This window comes from Lates calcarifer, linkage group LG1 (genome assembly GCF_001640805.2).
Source record: "Lates calcarifer isolate ASB-BC8 linkage group LG1, TLL_Latcal_v3, whole genome shotgun sequence".
NCBI lineage: Eukaryota > Metazoa > Chordata > Actinopteri > Centropomidae > Lates > Lates calcarifer.
In genome coordinates this window covers 17,629,133-17,651,048 of record NC_066833.1, presented here as the reverse complement: position 1 = coordinate 17,651,048, position 21,916 = coordinate 17,629,133, and the positions used below count along the sequence as shown (strand labels likewise).

At 40.2% G+C, this 21,916-nt stretch overlaps 1 protein-coding gene across 1 annotated transcript; it reads left to right on the top strand.

Annotated features, from left to right (window-relative positions):
* Positions 1-16,950: 16,950 nt before the first annotated feature.
* On the top strand, positions 16,951-21,228 carry hnrnpa3 (heterogeneous nuclear ribonucleoprotein A3). The gene is made up of 11 exons (XM_018675794.2): positions 16,951-17,053; positions 17,837-17,959; positions 18,087-18,233; positions 18,312-18,522; positions 18,622-18,711; positions 18,809-18,880; positions 19,699-19,746; positions 19,902-20,039; positions 20,161-20,277; positions 20,398-20,468; positions 20,570-21,228. Exons 1-10 carry the CDS (start codon positions 17,018-17,020, stop codon positions 20,451-20,453), a joined length of 1,038 nt encoding a protein of 345 aa, XP_018531310.1. The 5' UTR covers positions 16,951-17,017; the 3' UTR covers positions 20,454-20,468; positions 20,570-21,228.
* The last annotated feature ends 688 nt before the right edge of the window (positions 21,229-21,916 follow it).

Here is a 21,916-nt window from a genome sequence, read left to right as displayed (position 1 = left end):
CAAGGTGCTGGTCTGAGTTAGCTAACATTTATCACATAAACATCTAACACCACTCCTGCTAAAGCAGACAAATGCCTTCCTGCTCTGCAATCCCTTCCGTAGCCATCAGAATCAGGGCAACAAATCCAGCTTTAATAGTTATCTATGGAGTCTCTCGCATGCAATGAACACCTACATTTATTTCTCTGCTTTCTCCCGATGAGGGTAAGTGGATCAATTAGTGAAGACTACAAGTTCAGCATCTTTACACATAGTATCAATTGTTAAGTTGAGCAACAGCAGGTCCCCAGATTATCTCAGATCTGTACCTCCCCTCACTCCCATCCCTCCTTCTCTCTCTCTCCCAGATCCAAAGCTAGCCTCATTACAAATGATCCTCTGATACACACAACCTTGGCACACACCTTCGAGCTAATGGCCCACAGATTGATTTTTAATTAGTAACACTTCTGGATGGTGGCCAACTCAAATGGACTTTTATGAAAAACTAATCACCTTTTAGCTTTAAGTGTTAAAAGTGTAAGTGGATGGTTTAAAGCTTTAACAGTGTTCAGGTATTCAACAACGAGTGAAAACTACTAAAGCCTAATTATTCACAAGCTTACATTTGTGTGAATAATTGTGGTACCAAAGAACTGAATTTATCACCACAAAGAGCACAAATATGACCTTAGAGTTCCTAAAGTTCTGTGCTAAGAGGACAGCCACAGAGTAGATGAAAAGTGGGTCAGGTCAGGTATCGTCTCAGGGTTGCTGAAAATTTTGGGCCAATGAAATGTCAGTCCACATTAAAGAAGCAGGTCATATGAGCCCAAAACCGTGTACTCTGTGAGTTCATCTGGCATGAGTTCATTATCAAAGTGTACCCAGCCTTGATAAACTGGGCCAGTATTTATGATGGCAAAAGGAGACAAGAACAACATCTGTAACATTTTAGGCCCAGATGTGCTCACTGTGATTTGCTGGGTCAAGTCCATGAAGTCTGCTGCAGAGGAATACTCATCCTTCTCAATCCTGTAGGGCTCCTATTATCTTTTAGGGCATTTGCTTCAGTTTTTATACATTATTAATCTTCATCAGCAACTAAATTCCTCCATGTTCTTACAGTCGAATTTTATCATATTTAGTGTGCTATTTTTAGAGATTGATCAGATCAGTAGTTGCTTGATGTTTTTTCTGATGCATCTTTTCACAGATGTTGTTTTTTTTTTTTTAAGCTGAAGCTGTCATTCAGTCTCTCCATTTTGTGTTATTCTGTCTGGTCTATAAACAACATTTATTCATGTGTGTTTGTTCTGGAAGAGAGATCTGTCCTCTGTTTCCCTTCCTGAGGTTTCCCTGTTTTTTCCTTAGTTTCTCCTTATTCAAGCAGATAGAGGGTGTTGTATGTTGTACAGCTTGTCAAGGAGTTTGAGCAAGATAAGTAAAACTACCTTCACTTGACCATGTACAACATCTTCAACAGTTTGCCAGCATACCTTATATTGTGAAAGACTATTCTGTAATGAGCTACTTCTATTAATATTCAACTACTTCTGTTGAATATTATGAGGTACAAAAGCCGTATTTACCATAGCTTAGGTTACAAGGCCTTTGCTGTTGTTGGCAAGAAATAGCAACATTTCTAGAGAATGTGCAGCTGTAAAAGAAAATGTGTCAAAATGTGGACATGGGAGATGGCAAGCTTACATAAAAGCATGGATGTCTGAAGCATGCTCTTAACAAAAATATGAAGGAACTTGTGGAAATGCATGGGTAACATATATTCTCTTTTCAAGGTATAAAAGACCTACAACTGAAATACATGGTGAGTTTTAGATGCAGGTGTTTTTTATTCAAAAGCAAACAGTTTGTTGTGTAAAATCTCAGTATGTTTGCATTTGTGTGCTTTATTTGCCCATGTGAGTGTTTACTTTGCTGGGGGGGCAGTTCATACTTTCCTGGGTGCTCAGGGCTATCACACACTCTCTGCAGCTCACACACACACTAACACATCTGACCTAACAATCCACTCAACAGTAATTTATCGGTGTGATCCATCATTATCATGTTTTATTATGGCCACCGTTGGAGATATAATTCACAAATAGGCACTCGCTGTACAAGTGACAGTAAGGGAGAGGGGTGTCCTTTACCTTCGTCCTCTGCCAGAAGCCTTCAGGAGTCTCTGCGGCCCTATATGCAGACCAGACCCCGGAATGGGCAGGGACACTGGGGATCTGGGGAGCAGGAGCCTGCCCTGTTAGCCCACTGCATTGTGGGCCAGCAGGACTCCCATTAAATGCCAGAGAGAAAGAGAGAGAGAGTGTGAGGAAAAAAAAACACCACAGCAACAGCAGAGTGGTGTTGGTGCCATGTCACATGACCACCTTTGTATTCGGTAGCCATAACTCACTGCCTGTGCGTGGGGATTGATCCCAGGCTGGACACTCCCAGGAGGAGCCCTGGCACTCAGCGGAGTTTGATCCCACAGATTAATGCAATAGGGATTCCCGGTCCAGGCCTTTGTCTCTAGCCAAACACTTAACGTCCCCCGAATTTGTATCCAGCAAAGGTTGAGACCCATGTTTATTTGGGTAATGAATTGCTGTAATTAATGCACCTATTGATTCTCCCTCAGTGTCTCCTACAAAGGCCAGTCCGATTTCTAATTTAAAGGGAGTGGGAGTGTTAGCAAGAGGATGAGGGAAGGGGAGGAGAGCCCAGTATAGGCAAAACAATTGCAGTGTGTGCTTGTAGAATGAGGGTGTAATTGTTCAATGAATCACATTTGAATGCTTTCAATTAAATGTTTCAAGTTGAGGGCGTTTGGTCCGTGTGTGTGTGCTGTTATATCACTTTGGTTTCCCTCTTGTGTTGTAATAAAAATGTAAATCCTTGGAGGGCATCTGAGAGGCGATGAGGACGTTTGCCAAGTAGCATCTCTGAGCTCTGGTGTCACACTAATAACCACAATGCAATCTTCTCACACAAACAGGCAAGAGTACATTAGCATATAATCCCCCGGAATTATGACTTTACTAATCTCCATCACTGCGCCCTCTCCAAGGAATTCAGGATGTGCACTCACAAAAACTGTACGTAGAGGAATTTTCCGAGCACTTCAAGGACAGCAGGTTTTCCAGTTGAAAATTCAGCATTTGTCTCAGGATGGATCATATGTGTTTCTGGTACCGCATAGGTGACTTTTCTTTTATCTGAGACCTTTGCATGGTTCCTTTAAATGCTGTTTATGTCCTTCCCTTTGCGGTGAGGCTGTGTGGCTGTGCCCTGTGTAAACACCTGGTCACCGCTGTTGTGGAACATCTGACCACAGAACAATGAACAGCCAGCTGGTCCATCTATTATTGTTTGTTGAGGTTCACCTCAAGAATTGCATTTGCCCTCTTGTGAGTAATTACAAGAAAATGAGCCTTTGACCTTTGATGTATATTGGAAAAAAACTTTAAGTGTAGTTTTGTCAATGTGTGTGTATTGATCACAGCTATAATTACTACTAAATACCTTGACAATCCAGAGGTGGGTGGTTTCACTGTTTTAAAGATATCTGCTGCACATAAATTACACCAGAGAAAACATATAACATCACTCAAATCATGAGGCAGTCCATTAGATTTGCTCCTACTTACCATTAAGTGTGATATTTAAATTGGGTTGATATTCAAGGAGAGCACCGTTTGTATAACAACAACATAACAGAGCTAGTTATTCAACTCATTAATAATACACTTTAACTAAATCATAGCCAGCAGTTCAGTCTATTGCTCGGTTTTCACCATTCTAACAACAGTGATGATGAATAATGATTCATTCTAACCTCCTAGATTTTCTAAGAACCTATGGCATGCCTTATTAAAGACAAAATAGGTAGAAGACTAATTAAGCAGACCAAATAGGAATGACGGCATGCCCAACTGCCAGAGCCAAGTAAGGGCTTGAAAAATGGCTTCTCTGCAATTTCAATTAATCAGTTGTATTTTGCTTAATTTTGTTTGACGTTGGCAGAGGAAACGTCCTCTGGGAGTATCTGTCCTTTGACCACTAATGCTTTAGTAATTCTTCCATCAGTAGAACCCATGATTGAAACAATCAAGTGTGTGTGCGTGTGTGTGTGTGTGTGTGTGTGCAGACTCATTTAGGCTAGTGTTTGTGTTCACATCTCCACATGTATGTTAGCCTACATACAGTGAATATTAGAGCCTGTACAAATGTGGACAGGACAGCAGTGAGCATCATTCATTCATCTGTCATTCAATCATTCATGGTGTGTTCTTCATTTTTCCTCCTCCGGAGGTTGATTGCAAAGCCCACACAACTGAGAGTGGAACCTGATTAACCTTACAGTGACTCCAGAAGCATGTGACTACCACTGCTTCCCCTCCTCTCCAACCCATAGCCCAGGAAGGAGATGTTGAACTTAACCTCTGCTACAGTGATGAATTAACAATAGAACAATTCAGTGCCCCAGTAATTACCAAACACTTTGGACACGGCAACATTTTTCAGCTCTGCCACACAGGTTTGTCGGTATTGGTGGCTTTCACCTGGAATCCTGGGGCTCTTTGCTCTTCCTAACTTTGTTTTCTCTGACGCAGATTAGATCTGCCACCCCATTACAGATTCATTTTCCTAATTTTTCATGTCTGCGCCGCGCCCCATCTGCACAGGGCTGATAATTGTGGGGACCAGCCCTGGTGATTAACATCAGCAGAATTAATTACGCCCGCCATTAAGGCTCCAGGTTGCACACAATGATCAAGAGAAATTAACTTTCTCCCAGGCCCCTAAATCATCTCACCTTCAAGTGGAGTGATGGCAAAGAGACAGGCCTGGAGTCCTGGACCCCGCTCGGCACCTTCTTAACCAAACATGAGGTGCGCATCCCACACCCGCACTGCTTCCCACCAAGGAGATTATAGACGCAGCTGATGGGTATCAATTACGCTACCTTATGTGGTGGGATGAGCGAGAGGTGTCCAGGGTCTGGTGACTAATGGACCTGGGTAGGAGCCACCCTGCAGCTGCAGACCAGGGAGCTGACTGCTTCTCTGGCCAGGGAGGACCCGCCAGATGCTGAGGGGCCCGGTTCACTGGCCTGACACACAGGTATATATCTGCACAGCACATTTGACTGTGCACCCTGGAGTAGGGTGGTCGTGTGATTGTGGGTTAGCCAGAAACTGATGAGGAAAAAGACTTTGTCACCTTAGTCATGCAGTCAGACTGCTGGATCAGTTTACCAGTTTGGTTTCCTGTCAAGAATATAAATTATATCACAAGAAGAGACCCAATTAGAAAAGCAGAGAATGCTTTTTTAAGGTATTATGTTGTGATTGTGTTCTAGCTTATACACTATAAGCATCCATAGATGAGTGTGGCTGCTCAGAGAGAGAGAGTGATGTGTTTGTAAGCTATGCTAATGGAGCAGGCCCCATGCCCCCGCAGCAGGGAGAACAGTGGTAATGTCAGGAGGAGATAAGCAAATTGCGTCTGTATCATATTGACTTGTCAAGGTTAAGCAGTGTGAGCAGGGGGAGGAGTAAGAGGCGAAAACTCTCCATCCTTCTCACTCCCTCTTTCCTTGACTACTGAAAAAGATGCATGAGCGGCAGGAGAAGAGGGTGAAGAAGCGAACAAGAACAGATAGAGAGGTGGCTTTGCTCTGAAGAAACCCTGGTTCAACATCCAAACGCAGAATCCTGTTGAGATAGCAATCACACGGAGCAGGCAACAGACACAGGTTTGTATGGGGAGGGTTTGGCTCTCTGCTCTCGTTTAGACTGATTTGATTTAGCTCCACAGGATCTAATTAAGCTCAGACCCAAACCTCTTTGGAGTTTCAGCAGCCATATTGTGAATGTCAGGCTCTGAGAAATGGCCATGAGCGATCGAACCTGTGTATGTGTGTTTTTATGAACACACATCACAATGATAGAATAATGGCTGTCAATGGATATATGGTAATAAAAGCTGACGATTGTTATGCATGAGGGGCTGTATAAATTTTAATGACAGCAAATGCAACGTGTTGTAAAAATAATAACCAAAACAGTAACAATAATGGCTCTGCCGAGTTAACTTGCACAAAAAAGTGAAAAAGACGGTGAAAAAAATAAAAGACCAAAGCACTGCCTGAGGTTCATCCCATGGTGATTGTCACAGTACTTCCTTTTCTCTCTAATTAGCTTTAGCAGTTTTGCTTGAATTCAGTGTATAATCCCCTGGATGAAGTGCAGTCAGCATCTTTCCTTTTCCTAAAAGCACAAGAGGTGCAGTATCATCAACTCCATCTTCGCTCCAACACTGCCTCTGGATGATTTAATAAGGTTAAAAGACTAGTCAGCAATTACCCCCCGCTCAGTGGAGGAAAACTCTGAAACACAATTGCATTACAGCTGAAGACAAATGCCAGACACCACATCCACAAAAAGTGGCTATCTCTGCCTTTTACAATCCAGGCATAAGAGTTTTTTTTATTTATTTATTTTTTGTTAGAAATATATGGATAGGTTTGGTTAACAAGCTATTTTACTTTTGATTTTCTGGGTGTGTTTGTGTATCTATCCCAGAGCCTTGTAATGGTCAGGGTGAGACAGTCCAGAGAGTGTCATGGGGTGACATTTACTGCTTCTGCTGTGGGGAAACAGGTAAGCAGAACACACCATCTACAAAGTAGTCCCCTTTGACACCAGCACTCTACAAATCAGGGCCGAGGGGCAGGCCAGAATGGGGGCACTGACACAGAGGTCCTTTAGAGTTCCAGCAGTGGCCCAGGAATGTGGCAGAGCGAAGGCAGCTGGGGCAGAACAACCAGACGTCTGGGATTTGTCTGGCACCGTGTTTGATTTTACTAAGCTCAACATAAGACAACTCAAGGGGAGAGAAGTGTCTGGTCAGTGCCTGTCCCACTAAACTTACTCTGTACTTGCTTTCAAGTGATAAAAGTTTCTAACTGGGTTATCTTCCTCCACAAGAAGCTTGAAAACTGCTCGTGGGTGGTATCAGCTCTATTGAAATTAGTCCTCATAGTTGTTCTTATTAGATAATACTTCCTGTATTAGTGGGACAGCAGTGATAGCAGGCAGATTTACAGCTCTCCACGGCAGACAGCTCACTTTAACATGGGCCGTGTTAACTCTGCTCATTAAACAGAGGATGTCATCACTCCACGCCACCGCTGCATGTTACATGTCACACATATCCTCCACAGGCCGGCCTCTGTCCACCTCCGTCCACAACATCCTCTAAATCTGTCATTGCCACCTGGACCAGGGTCCAATGTTTGACCACAACACCCGGCTGCAGCTTCGCATGTGCATGTGGTGGGCATATGGGAGGGGAGATACACAGGTGTTTGTGTGTGTGAGTGGCACATTAGACCATAACACACCCAACCTCCCCCTCCTGCTATTGTATGTGTGGAAGGATGTGCGGGACAGCGGTCGGTCCATCCACATGGGGAGAGGTGTAGGCGTGACGCTCATTACAGACCCAACTCTGTACACAGGCCAGATAAGCAGAACAGGACAAGATAAGGAAGCATGACTGGCTACAGCAAAGTGCAGCCAGATATTGTGATGCCGCCACCAGATGAAAACGACATCCAGTTTCTCTTTTAACATTTACTGTATTGTTCACCTATAAAATCAGTTTTTAAAAAAATAACTATTTACTGCCGCATTTTGATCCATGCAGGTAGAAGCTACTTGAATGTTGTTGAATCTGCATGTTTTGCTTATGACATTTATATTGTGAGAAAAGAAAAAAATCCCAAAAGACCATCACCTGTGTCTGTCATTCTCCAAATCAACACTTAAATTACATAGAATCTACAATCATACAGTATTTTAACTGTAATATCCCACTACTATGCAGAATATCTCTCTTGTAGAAAATGCAGCTAATTTCTTAAATATATTATTTTTCACATCAAGGTAATATTCGAAAAGGAAAATCCCACAATTTTCTTTTTTCTTTGTACTTCCAATATTTGCTTAAGGAGAGAGAAAGTGGCTTTCAGATTAGGTTCAACCTCATGCTTAAGGCTCCCTCCAAAGTTGTGTCTAAGCATTGCATGTGATTTATTTTTTGAAGCTTCCCACATACCTTTACACAAAATGGTCTGCAATGAGAGTGGTCACATTTGTGAAAGTTAAACCAACATGTATTTAAACTTTCATTTAATAGAAAGGGGGAACTCTTAATTTAAACCAATTCAGTAAATATATTTTTTTTTTGCTTAAAGTGAATACAAAGGTATCACAATTCACCAAGGTAATATTTAAGATTACATTGTTTGCTTGTTTTCTCAATTTTTAAGGCAGTTTTTTGTCCATTTTCCACAAATTGGCCATAAAATATTTTGCATCCTTAATTCATTTTGCATATAAACAACTGTTTTAGAGGTTTCCTGAAATACTTGGAACACATTTTTTTTCATCTATACACCTTGAGTAAATTATTTGTCCAAGACATGTTTACTGATGAAAATGGATCTCTATAAAGTCTAAACATGTGCTGAAACGCATTGATAGTATTCATTTCTCTAACTGGATAAAAGACCATGGAGGATTTGCCTGGGTCGACTTGCAAAATGACCCTTGCCAGCACTGGCTATTATGCTACATTAGTCATCGACTCCTGGGACCACGCAGGCCTTATGGTTATTCTTCTTTAAATGTATCATCTAATTCAAAACATTACAGAAATGTGTTTATCTGACTGCCTGTGCACATAACAATGCTGCTGCTGTGTGTGTGTGTGTGTGTGTGTGTGTGAGTGTGTAATTTGGGTTTTTCAGGTGTATATATGTTTTATATCATTCTTGCTTGTATGTGTGTTTATGAATCCATGTAAGGGTTTTGTGTGTGTGTGCATGTCTCTATGTGTGTGTGTATTCTTGTCTGTAAACCAATATTGGATCACCAGGTGCGAAGGTCATAATTCAGCTGCTACATAGCGATGCAGATAGTGTTTACTGAATCCAAGTGGTGCCATTAGATATCATGTCTACAGAAATTTAGCCATTGCCTCTCATCCAATAGATTGCTCCTCTCATCATCAACAGTGCAATCATTCTCAGTGATAGTAAAGCACAGGGGAGGGAAGAGGAGCCGGCCCTTCAAGATGGATGTGTGTTATTGTTTGTGGGATGACAGTGTGTTTCAATCAGGTCCTCTATGCTCTAATCCCAGGTAGAGCTCTTGAAGTGCTGAGTCAGTTACTGCTTCATCGATCCATCACAGTGGGTTAGTAGTGGGCAGGTGTACTCCTCGGCTCCCAGGAGACAGAGGAAACACCTGCCCTGCACTGCTCGGGACTTCATCATCCTACCATTCCTTTGTCTTGTTCTGCCGGGAGCTCAACGTCGGGCCACAGAAAACTGTGAAAGCAGCACTTTTGTGCTCGTTTGTTGCCCGTACACAAAAATTAAGGGAAGGGAGACATGGTTTTCCCTTGCCTCCCACACCCCCTCCCTTATTTCTCACCCAGGAAGAAGGGACATGCACTGAATGGACCGCACACAACTGCCTCAGGGCTGCACAGATCACTATAAGCTCTTTAAACAAAGAGCAGACATGCAGGGTAGCACAGACACATTGTCCCCAAATCTTCACTTTATTAGACAATCCCTGCCTTATCAAAATGAATACCTTTTTACGATAGCTGTAGAGAACAATGACTTTGGAAGTACACTGAGAGAAAGCATAGTGGTTATTATTACATCTGAGAGCAGTGCACCAGCGAGGGGTGAGAGTCTATGTTTCTCCTGCTGCAGGCAGTCAATTAGCGCCAGAGGGAAACACAGCACTCCTCTGTTGCTCTCCGCTGAGGAGCTGTAAATAAAGGTTTTTATTACACCACACTATCTGCGTCTCTTCTCTGGACATCAATAGGCCAATATATTGGACTGTTTCCTAGCATAATCACTCCTCCTCCTCCTATTTTACATTAAAAGCAGGAAGGAAGGTCACAGTCACCAACTTAAAATCACACAAATTGTCTCATTTTTGGATTGATTGGTGTTTTTTGTAATGACTTTTGCACCAACTTTCACACAAATGCCTTGAATCCTAGCAATACATTATTCATTTAGAAAAGGACTGACAAACCAAACAATCTAACATACTTTATTGCTCCCATAGAGCACTTGGAAAAAAACTGGCAATTATATCTACAGGAGAAGGAGAAGGATACTCTAACTGACCTGTAGCTCATTAAAAAAGGCTTTGTCCTGGTCTGCCTGACAGTATCAATACACAGTGTGATGACCACCATGTATCAGACAGCAAGAATAAGTCAGTGTTAAAAAGCAAACTAAGTGCATTTATGCCATTTTCATAGATGTATGAACACTAATATGTGTTGTGTCAAGCAAAACACATAACTGAGTAAAAGTGAGGAGGAACAAGACTCAACAATCATTCCTAAAGAAAAAGTTATTTATTTCAGATTTACATAAATTACAGAAACAAAAAATGAACAAATAAAATTTATAAAACTGAAAGAAATGATGACCTGTATAACACCAAACAGTAAAGGAGAGATATAAAACTATAATATTTGCTTGTATCTAGACCTTGTGGTTTAGTTTTTGTCATTGTCATATCTAGATGTTAACACATAATATTAACTTGACATAGTCTTATAGGGCAGTAAAAACAACATTTTACTGAATACTTTCTTCAAGTAACTAAATGTAATGTTTGTGGTCACAATGTTTGATTTAGCACACCACTGACTGTGATTCATTTTTCATTTTATCTAATTGGTTTTAAATTGCGTGAACTCTAAAGTCCTCTTCACATCACAATGCTATATGATGCATACTGATTATACAATGATAATTCTAGAAAATATAGGGGTTTGTAATATTTACTATTTTGCAAAACATGTAGTTCTAGGGAAAGGAAGGAAACAGATCGTTCTTGCTTTACTATGTCTTTAGTTGACAAACTGCATTAATGTCGTGTGATGCATCCAAAATGCAAGGCCACAGTAACCAACTTTAGCTCCTGTAAATTGAATGCAGATTCTATTTATATTGTGTGTGATTTACAATCAGTTTCCTCCATGCAAGTGAGCAGGAAACAGATGCTAGGAATTGTTCTTTCCCTAAATTCCTCAGAGAGAAATTCTAGTCAACACCGACGTGTGAGATTGGCTTTGTACTTGCATGCGAAAAGGTAGTAGACAGTGACTAAATTGACTCCCTGGTTTCCCTGCTCTGAATCTCCATTTCCTCAGAGTTTCCACTTGCGTATGTCCGTCTGCCCAAACCCAGGTTATGGCAGGCAGGCTTCCCTAATGGAGTCATGGAGCCAAGTCTATGCTTTCTCAGGACAAGGTCAACCTCAACACCCCAGGCACCACAGGCGGTGGAAGATAGGGTTTGTGTGAAACATTAAGTTCATCCCAAAGACAAAGTACATACATATGACTTGTGTCACAAAAAAGGAGATAAAACCAGTTGTAATATACTCCTGTACATATTCTTAAAGTTAGAAACTAATGTGTTAAATCAATATTTTTTTTTTGCCTCAGTCTCCCTAATAAACCACATTTTTGCAATGCAACAGCCAATAGCCCAGTAATAAAAATGTATTCCCCATAATTACATTAATTGCGTAAACAAATAGAAACAAATATAATTAAGGTTTTGAGATGATTGCAGATAATAAAGTAGTCAGACATGTGACACATGGGAAAAATAATAATTTAGTTTAGAGGAATATTGTTTGGCATTTACAATGTGAGATAATTTGAAAATAAAAGGCCCCTCTTCTCATGGACCATGGTGCCATCTAGAGGACACCGAGAACGAGAGGACAACAAGGCACAATATGGCCAGTGTGTGTAGAGGTTCTGGATAAAAGTATTCTTAATGTAGCTATTTGTTTTGTGCAAATTGTAAGACTTGTGTCTGGGCATATGTGGGATCACTGTTGCAAGGAAAAGAGTATTTTTATTTTGTTTAGAGTGGATTAAGTGGAAGGGAGACCCTGCAGGCTTAGCAGTTCTTCTATGTATGATCCTTGACACTGGCCACTTGTGTGGAGCATTATGATATGGTGCCACCTACTGTTGGATCATTTCCTCTATAACTGAACTTAATTCTGTGGACCACAATCAGAGCAATAATCTTTTTTATATAATCAAGTCAAAGTGATACAAAGGTCAACAGACGGCACAGTTTGATAAGTGAGTGTGTATGTGTGTGAGTGTGTCTGTGTGTTTGTATGTGTGCGTTGCAAACACTGTTTTCACCTGGCCCACCTGATAAGAATGACGGGGGAAAGGTTATATTCATGCCATCACATATGATTTGCAGTCACCGGCCCCTCCCTCACAAAGATTTACTGTACATTAATTTTTGCTGACATGGTACTCCTCAGTCGCTGCTTCTCAGATATATGGCAAACCATAATTTGGAGGTGTAAAATGGGTATAAAACCTGTATTAATTATTTAATCGCAGTTCTAAGTGCTTCCTTTTAGTCCACACCAGGATGACATCCCCCTCTATTTCAGGGGATCGTTATATCACTCATTTGTCACTGAAAAAATTACAATAAAGCCTGAGATTGTATAGCTGTAGGATAAATCAGAGCAAACCAAGACTTTTTTATGAGTATCATTAACTAATAATTTTATTCATTTTTTACTCCATTTGATGTAAATGAACTGCTAATTGCATTTAAATCTCAGTCCTCTAGCACTGGACCTTGCTGAAGGCCTACCAGCATATGCAGCTGTGATAAATACCCAAAACTGCAGTGATAAAACAGAAGCTGATACTGATTTAGAAGTAAAAACCTTTTTTACCAGTTTCTTAAAATGCCGTATGAAAGGACAAAGCAGCCATCACAAGCACACAAAATAGAACTGTCCCTGGCAGGTAGCAGTGTGTGTGGGACCTGTGATATATCTTTGTGTCAGGGGGCAGTTAGGTACAAAGACTGAGGGATGTGATCAACAACCAAACAAACATGTTGTCCTGAGGTTGGGGCGCGGAGGTGTACACAGAGCATCCATCAAACTACATCTGTGAGAGGCTGATACTGTACCGTTTACTCTCACTACTCTCACTACACTCAGCTCAGCTTCTCCTTGGCAAATCTCATATGTGGACTTTCAATTATGGGATTATATATCAGCCACACAGTGGTGATTACTGGGCATTGGTTCACTGTGGTCATGAGTGTCTTTGGGATATAATCATGGCCGACGTGTAGCACAAAAAGTGTGAAGTTACATACCTACTTACTTATAGTGTTGTTTGATGATCCACATGAATACCATATAGAACAAAACAAATTTTTTGCTATTTTTAAAATGTCTGTGATTCTGGTTTTTATATCACAAGTAACAGTACTATTTGTTTTAAAACCTATTTATGTGTCTTTTTTTTATATTGTTTCTTTTATATTTCATGTTACTGCCTTTAATGCCCTATGTAAAACACTTTGAATTGCTCAAGTACTGTACAAATAATCTCACCTCCCATTCAAAATATACTGTGTATTATATGGTTATTATTACTATAACATTAATGTGCATTTTTTATGTTTATGTGGTTAGGTTGGAGCTGATTCTAACTTTACATACTGTTAAAGTAGTTTAACCTATAGCAAGGAGTTACATCATATTAGCCAGTCATATTTACGTTTGCATTTAAAATAATAATCCCAGTTTAACAATAAATAGCTATATAGCCATCACATCAATAGTGGAGAAAAGTCTAATATTTCACTCTTGAATGTATCTGAATATAAGTATAACACTGTATAAAATGAGAGTACTCACATAAGCTAAAAAAAAAAAAAAATACTGAAGTACAAAACCTAAGTAAATGTACATAATCACATTCCACCACTGACAGTAGTGATACTAATTCAACAAATTCATATTGCCAAGTGAAAAATCAATTACAATACATCCAAATATCAGTTATATTGACAAATCAGCTGTCTGGAGCTAAAGTTAGTTTATACATTACAATAACCATTCAAAAGAAGTATTCTCAGTAACAAAGCTACAGTACCATGGCCACCAGAGACTTCTGAAGCATGCAAGTATAGAAATGAATGATAGATTCTGGTATGCAGAGTTTTTATTGCATGACTATTATATAATGTATTCTAATGCTTGTTGGGATTGTAACCTCTGTTTGCTCCAAAACAGACAAGAAAAAAAATATCATGACATTTGGACAATATCCCTGACCATCTGCTCTGCATCAACAACACAGGCTCACACTGACTTCAAATGCCAAGTGCGACACTGGTCTTGCTGAATAGGTGTTGACTGCAAATATACTGATAAAATATATTTGGCAGCAGCACAATCTCCATCTTCTAACGGCTCTACAGGGTCCAATTTTCAAAGTGGAGGATGGTCTTAACATAATTATAAATGGCAAAACATCAAAAACAAATAGATAAACTGATAAAAAAAATAGGACCTCTGTATCGTTGTTTTCAATAATGTATATAATAATATAATGTATATATAATATGTAGCAAGGGTAGCCCATTGTAGCCCAAAATGCACTGTAAAAACTGTAATTTAGCTATAATTTACTTCAAGTATGAATTTAATGGTAAGAGGAATTGCGTGGCTTCTGCTCAAATGTTTGCTAGTGCTGTAAGCCCACAAATGTATCTATTATTTCTAAGCAAATACAGTAACTGCAGTAGAATAAAAGGGGCAAAATACATACTGGCTCTTGAATGTGAACTATGGTCTGATCATAAATACTCATCATTAACAGTGTCAGAAAAACATTACCCTTTTTATTGGGGCTGTATTTTCCTCACACACTACAATAAAGTTAATGACAGACATTGTCTAAACCATAAAACAGTCATATATTTGGAGATGCTGGTCAGCTTCAACAAGGCTCAGTAGCATGTGGCTCATAGATCAAGTATTGTTGTCAGAGAGGTCTAACTTGAACTGAAAATACAGATGTATGTCACATTTCCACAGTTACACAATCTTGGGACATATTTAATAAGGTTCTGAGGCTGTTTGGTCTGAGGCATTGATCCTAAATCTGTAGCAGCACAACAGTGCTAACAATGTGAGCACTACTTGAGTTGATTGACAAAATAACTCCTTATAATACAATACAAACACCTGCGATGAATACACAGTTTTTTGACATTTATTTGGTTTATTGAGAGTCCATGGTCACTTTTTGAGGCAAAAATAGTTTCTAATGTTCTTATTGTAAACAAAACTTGGACACGTTATGACAGCTGGTACTCTGTGCCAATGTTTCCTGTGTGTGGCACACACCATCATTATTTTTGAGTTTTTCTACCTCGCCAAAAATATGTTGCAGTGTCTGTAACCGATGTACTGGCATGCAGGTCACTATTTGACAGTTATCATTTTGAGACCTTGTAGAGGTGCTCTATATCAAAATGCAGTTTTAAAAGCTTTATTATTTTTGTTTGTACATATTCACTGAACTTAATGGAAACTTGGAGGCAACAGTGTTCATTCATATTAGGGGCCCAACAGCAAATTCTTGCCCTGGGCCCCCTAACAAGTTAACCAGGCTATGCAGCAGGGGCAGAAGTCTTACTCACACTATTAAGACATGACAGTTTTACATGTCCTATATACCATATATCCTGCTAGTTGATTCATACAAATAAATCAGTTTAAATACAATGGGCATTTGGAGCAATTCTGTTTTTATTTTAACTGAAGTTATTCTTTACTTTTAGGCTTTAGTCACTTTTACTGTTCATTGACTCATATCTGGACCAGTCATAAGATATTCAGGTTTTATAACTTATAGTTAATTAATATTTATGCTTGCGTTTTGGCTTGACAATAAACAGCACAAAGATTATTAAAATTGAATTAAGCTAGCACTATGCCTCTTTATTTGAAACATCCAGTTTCTATTACTGTTCAATTACAAAAAACCAGGCCCAAAGGCTAGACCACCAACATGGAACAGCCAGGGATGTTTGCCACCTGCAAAACATATTCTGTCAACAAGAGGGATCAGAAAAGATTATCAAACTGAATCCAACTGTCTCAATAGTTAAACGCTGACCTTTACTAAACTGCACTACTTCAGCTCTTTAGTAATGAAGAGAGTTTCCATTTTCAGTGCCAAACCTTTATTTGTGAAAAACTGCAGTAAATTGAGGATGCTTTAGAAAATAATTAACAGCCATTAAGTCATTAAAAGTTTTTATCAGTGAATTTCATACAAAGTGTAGTAAACAGATAAAGACCTATATCAAATCAATATTTTGTGTGACCACTTTTTGGCCTTTATGGGAGCACCAATTCTCCTCTGTACACATGTGCAGTTTTTCAAGGTATTTGGCAGGTTTTGTTCTAAGGATCTTGGAGAACTTGAAACAGTTATCCTGTGGATTTAATCTGTCTCATTGTCTTCTGTCTCTTCTAGAAATCCCATAATCTGTGGGGGCCAAATCTGTTGCAGGACGTTTTGTTCTTCTTGTCACTGAAGATGATTATTTATGACTCTGGCTGTCATCTTTAGAGTTGTCATCATGCTGCAAAATGAATTTGGGACTGATCAGACACCTGGTGGTATTGCATGATGGATAGTAACCTAAAGATCTAAAGTGCCAAAACCTTTGCATACTATTGTGTAATTTCTACGTGGAAACTAACAGCACTACAATTGCTCTTTTAGATTCCATTCGTTGGTTGTTGTGGACTGACATCTGCAACAATTAAGGAGCCGATGAGGATTAATTGTTGTCAAAACACATCTTTTAACCAGTAGATGGCGCAAATGATCGTTTTTTCATTGCTGCAAAGGGACAAAGTGTACTAACATCAGCTTCAACCATAAAAATAAATAATTTCTCATATATCTAGAATTTTGCATTAAAATTTGCACACGTGGACCGCAAAAGCGATCCTGTTTTGTACCTTTAGTTTTGCATAAAGTTTTTTCTGCAGACTCGTCCACCAAGCCGGTTTCCTCGTCACATGACCCACTCAGCTCTGCGCCAATGCGCCTGTGGACAAAAGACATCTGCAAAATGGAGGTGAGGTGCTCGCAAATGCTGCTGACTAAATACGGGTGTATAGAAAATGCCTGAGAGTCACAGTTGCCCTGTAATAGAAGTGCAACGTTTGCAAAGCAATAGGGGGTGTTTTCTTTTACATGTGGTTTTTCTGCAGCTTTAATGGAGCTCAAGAGCCGGCGCTGTACACGTCAGCTAACGCTACAGTTAAGCTAACAGTGGCCAAAATTACTGCAAGCTAAATAGGAGGTGTTAGCACTGAAATGCTCTGTGTTACCATTTGGTTGCTTAAAATGTGAACATCACTTGTTATAGTATGTGCCAGTGTACTGACATGTGTTTTATTTATTTATTTATCGATAGTAGTACGCTGGTGAACCTGCGGCTTTCCTAAAGTAAGCTAACGTTAGCTGCTGAAGCTAACGAGACAACTTAGGCTAACTCAGTATGGTGTAGCCTGTTTTATACGGACTGTGGGCCTCAGTCTGGTGATTTTCTGCTACTAGATAATAAATCTAATTTTGAGGAATAAAATCTATGTTGGTGCACTGATTTTGTGCCAGACAAAGCATGTATTATAAGATAGTTAGCTGCTTAGCTATAGCATGTCGCCACAACAGGAGTAGCAGCACGGCCTGGTATTATAAACAGTCAACAGGACGTGGTGTTAGATACGTGTTATCATTTTTCAGCTGTAGGAGTACACTAAGGTTTTATAACCATGCTCTGGTGTTTCTGCAAGTGATATCCTGTAAGATAGTTCACCGCTGCAATGTTAGTTATTTTACTGTCTTGTTTTGATAGGACCGTGAAACTAAGGAGCCTGAGCAGCAAAGAAAGCTGTTTATTGGAGGCCTGAGCTTTGAAACCACGGAGGAGAGTTTACGGGCCCATTTTGAACAATGGGGAACTCTCACGGACTGTGTGGTATGTAACTATATTGGTAGTGAAGTAAGAAGCCCTGGACTATTATTAAAATGTATAGATAAGTATGAATACAGCTACAAACCAGGCGAACTGTCATTAACAGTATGTATCATGTTGTTGTCTCTAGGTGATGAGGGACCCCAACAGCAAACGATCCAGAGGGTTTGGCTTTGTAACGTATTCCTCTGGAAGAGAAGTCGATGATGCCATGAAAGCAAGGCCTCATAAAGTGGATGGCCGAGTTGTTGAACCCAAGAGGGCTGTGTCCAGAGAGGTAAACAAATCCTGGACCAAGAGGCAGATACTGCAACATGTTTGTTGTGTGCGCGCTCACTGATACTCTCTGTTTCAGGACTCCAATAAACCAGGTGCCCATTTGACAGTGAAGAAGATCTTCGTTGGTGGTATAAAGGAGGACACTGAGGAATACCACATCCGCGAGTATTTTGAGAAATATGGAAAGATTGAATGCATTGATATCATGGAGGAACGCTCTACTGGGAAGAAGAGAGGATTCTGCTTTGTCTCCTTTGATGACCATGACACTGTAGATAAAATTGTTGGTATGTGGTTGTTTAGACTTCAGAGGTAACTTGGCTATTTGGAAATATCAAGTAATGCTATGATGTCAGTACATTGTTTTATCCCCTTTTTCTTTTCAGCTCAGAAGTACCACACAATCAACTCCCACAACTGCGAGGTCAGGAAAGCTCTCTCAAAACAGGAAATGCATGCCATATCCAGTAACAGGGGTAAGCACACATCAACTGGCGCATATAAATTGAATGTAGCTGACAGTTAATTGTGGTTTTTAAAGCATCTCTAAAATGGCACCTTTCCTCATATTAGGCAGGAGTGGAGGATCTGGAAACTTCATGGGCAGAGGTAGTAATTTTGGAGGAGGTGGCAACTTTGGCCGAGGTGAGCATTATTTGCATGTCAGATTAAAGTGTCTCTGTTTCTAACCACACTAATGCAGATACATTCAATAGTGATGTTTATTTAACAAAAGGAGCTCCCAGATCAAAGTTTCGCATCCACACTGGATCAACACAGTAAAATGCTATTATCTATTTTTTTGCTCGTCTCTTCTTACAATGCGGGTGGTGCTAGCAACTAATTGGTGAATGGCCATAACCACCTAGTAAAACCAGTTATTCAACTTGACCTTGCCAGGCTATGGCTCTGCTCTGTCTGCTCCATCTCTCTCTGAACACTTTTTTTTTTTTTTAGGTAAGCTAAACTTTAATCAATATGTTTTGTAATCAGACATCAGGAGTACAGAACGGTGTTGATTGAGGTTTATAAAAGTTACTTGATAACAGAGGCTGAGAGTAGTAAGTCCTACGCTTATAGTTTTATTCTCATGCAATTGCCAGACAGGCAGATTTCTATCTCAGTGATGACATGTAAGATGATCAGCCACACTGACATGCGAAACAAGTGGTTACAGAGTCAGAGGTGACAGAAATTTGTCCTCTTGCTGTCGTAGCCTTGCAGAAATACACTGGTAATATTTGTGAAATGTTGACCGTCCTATGTCAACATTTTTATAATACTTTATTGTCCCATACAACTTTAACATATGACAGGCATTTGTAAATTTATCAGAACAAGGAGAGACTGTTTTTCAAATGAACATTTCCCCATTATTGTGGAAGTGGTGTCATCCGTGACAAGGCTAAAGAGGTCACTGTTGTAAGGTCTTGGTAAAATATTTTACTCTTGTTTTTTTTTAGGTGGCTATGGCGGAGGAAGAGGTGGCTATGGTGAGGACTTTGACAGTGGTGAGTTGTTGTTACATTTACTGTTTTTAAAGATGTGTGAATTGTATAAAGTCCTTCCTCTGGTCATTTCATGGCTCACTTAAAATTTGTTGTGTTTATGTTAAACAGTGTTATGTTAATATGCTGTATGCTTGCGTGGTTTTTCACTATTATAGGCCCAGGAGGAAATTATGGTGGAGGTCCAGGCTATGGAGGAGGCCGAGGGGGCTATGGAGGTGGTGGTCCGGGGTATGGCAACCAGGGAGGTGGCTTTGGTGGCGGCTGTGATGGAGGTTACGGGGGTAATGATGGAGGTAAAAATTTTAACTGACTCCAGAATTCTCCATGTTAAATTTAGTGCTAGTCGTAGAAGTAGTGCAGCACCAGACAGCTGAAATCACAGTCTTGCTTTAAAATTGACACCTACATCTTCAGGTTACGGAGGGGGTGGAAATTACAATGACTTTGGAAATTATGGTGGACAGCAGTCAAACTATGGGCCAATGAAGGGAAACAACTTTGGTGGCAGAAACTCAGGTGGACCCTATGGCGGTGAGTTTTACCCTCCAGACTTCTTTTATTCCTCAAAATGACCCATCCAATGACATAACACAATCATTTCTCCTGAGGACTAACTTAAGATATTTTGTTGTGACCAATCCTAAACTGCAGGTGGCTATGGCCCTGGGGGTGGCGGCGGAGGTGGCTACGGCTCGCGGCGGTATTAATTATTTCATGTTTTGGTAAGTTTCGTTCAGTTCCACATCACCCTCGTAGCACAGTACAGAGTGAGCCCATGAAAGTGCAGAATAACTATTTGTTCTATCCTGTATCCATTCAACAGGCTTCAGTTCTTAGCAGGAGAGGCGAGGAGGTGAGCAAAGGAAATGTCAGGAAAGCTGCAGGTTACTTTGAGGCAGTCATCTGAAAGCATTAGAGGAACACACAAGTCAGACATTACTGCAGCAAGAAGGACTGTATACACAAGACATGAGTGCAGATGATACCCTTCCCTAACTGTGATAGATGTTTCCCTACTAAGACAATTTTCCTTTTGTGCGTCTGAAGTGTGTGTGTATTGTGCCTATGGTATCAGGGGTAAAAAGTAAATTGTTTTTCTATCTGAAGTCAGTTCTTAATATCTTTTATTTTTCTTTTTTTATATGGGTTAGTATTTCTGCTGGTCAATTAATCCTTTGTCTTTTAACCTGGTTTTTGTCAAATAGCATAGCTGTATCAGGCCCTCAGATGAGCTAGAATTACACGACTTTTCTTTCTGAAGTTATTATGATTGCTCAATTGCAAGTGTCAAGTGTATTTTGATTTTTGTATGTGAAGCACAGTATGTAAACCGTTCGTAGTACCAGTGTCAACAAATATAAGCAGTCTGGATTAGAATTAAGGGAATCCCTCACTCTTCTTGTTCCCAGCAAACCGAATTCTAGATTGTTCAAATATTTTGATTAGTAGAAAAAGACCGAATAAAATTGTGTAGTAAAGTAACATGAGGTTCAGTGCGTCATTGGTTCAGAAAAAGATTGAATGAGTTGTTAATTTATCTGTTGCCTGCTCATTGTGACTGTGAAGTTTAGCAAATCAGCCTGTCCAGAACTTTCTCCTCCTCTGGGGAGTATTACGACTGATGTGGGTGAATATAGTGTGTGTATATATATTGTATGTATTTACTTGTATCAGGATCAATGACAAGGGAGTTTTGGGTAGTCCTAGGGCAAGGGCCCATACACCACATATGCCAGTGTTGAGCGATTAGGATTATAAGAGCCGCAAGCACCTGCAGTTGGGCCCTCAGCATCGCTAGTGTGGAAGATTGCAGATGACTGTCAGACAGGACGTCTTCAGCCCCAGCACAGTGGACCAGTCAGCATTTTGAGAGAGAAGGGAGAAGGCAGCATCGAGCACAACGCCCGTGGAGGAAGCTTGCAGTGTCGTGCCTGGTAGTGAGCATCTATCTCTCTTTTTCAAGGCTAGCTAAACCCTCCAACAGCTGGTGCTAGCGAAGAAAGACTAGTTCCTGGACACATTGGATATCCTGTTGAGTCAGAGATACTTCAGTTTTACCCGCAAATGCTAGATTTCAGACATTAACGAGAAAAGGGAGTGAGTATTTCACAAAAGCTGACTTAAGAAGATGGAGCAGGTAAGAGTAACCACTTTGCTTGATTTACAGATG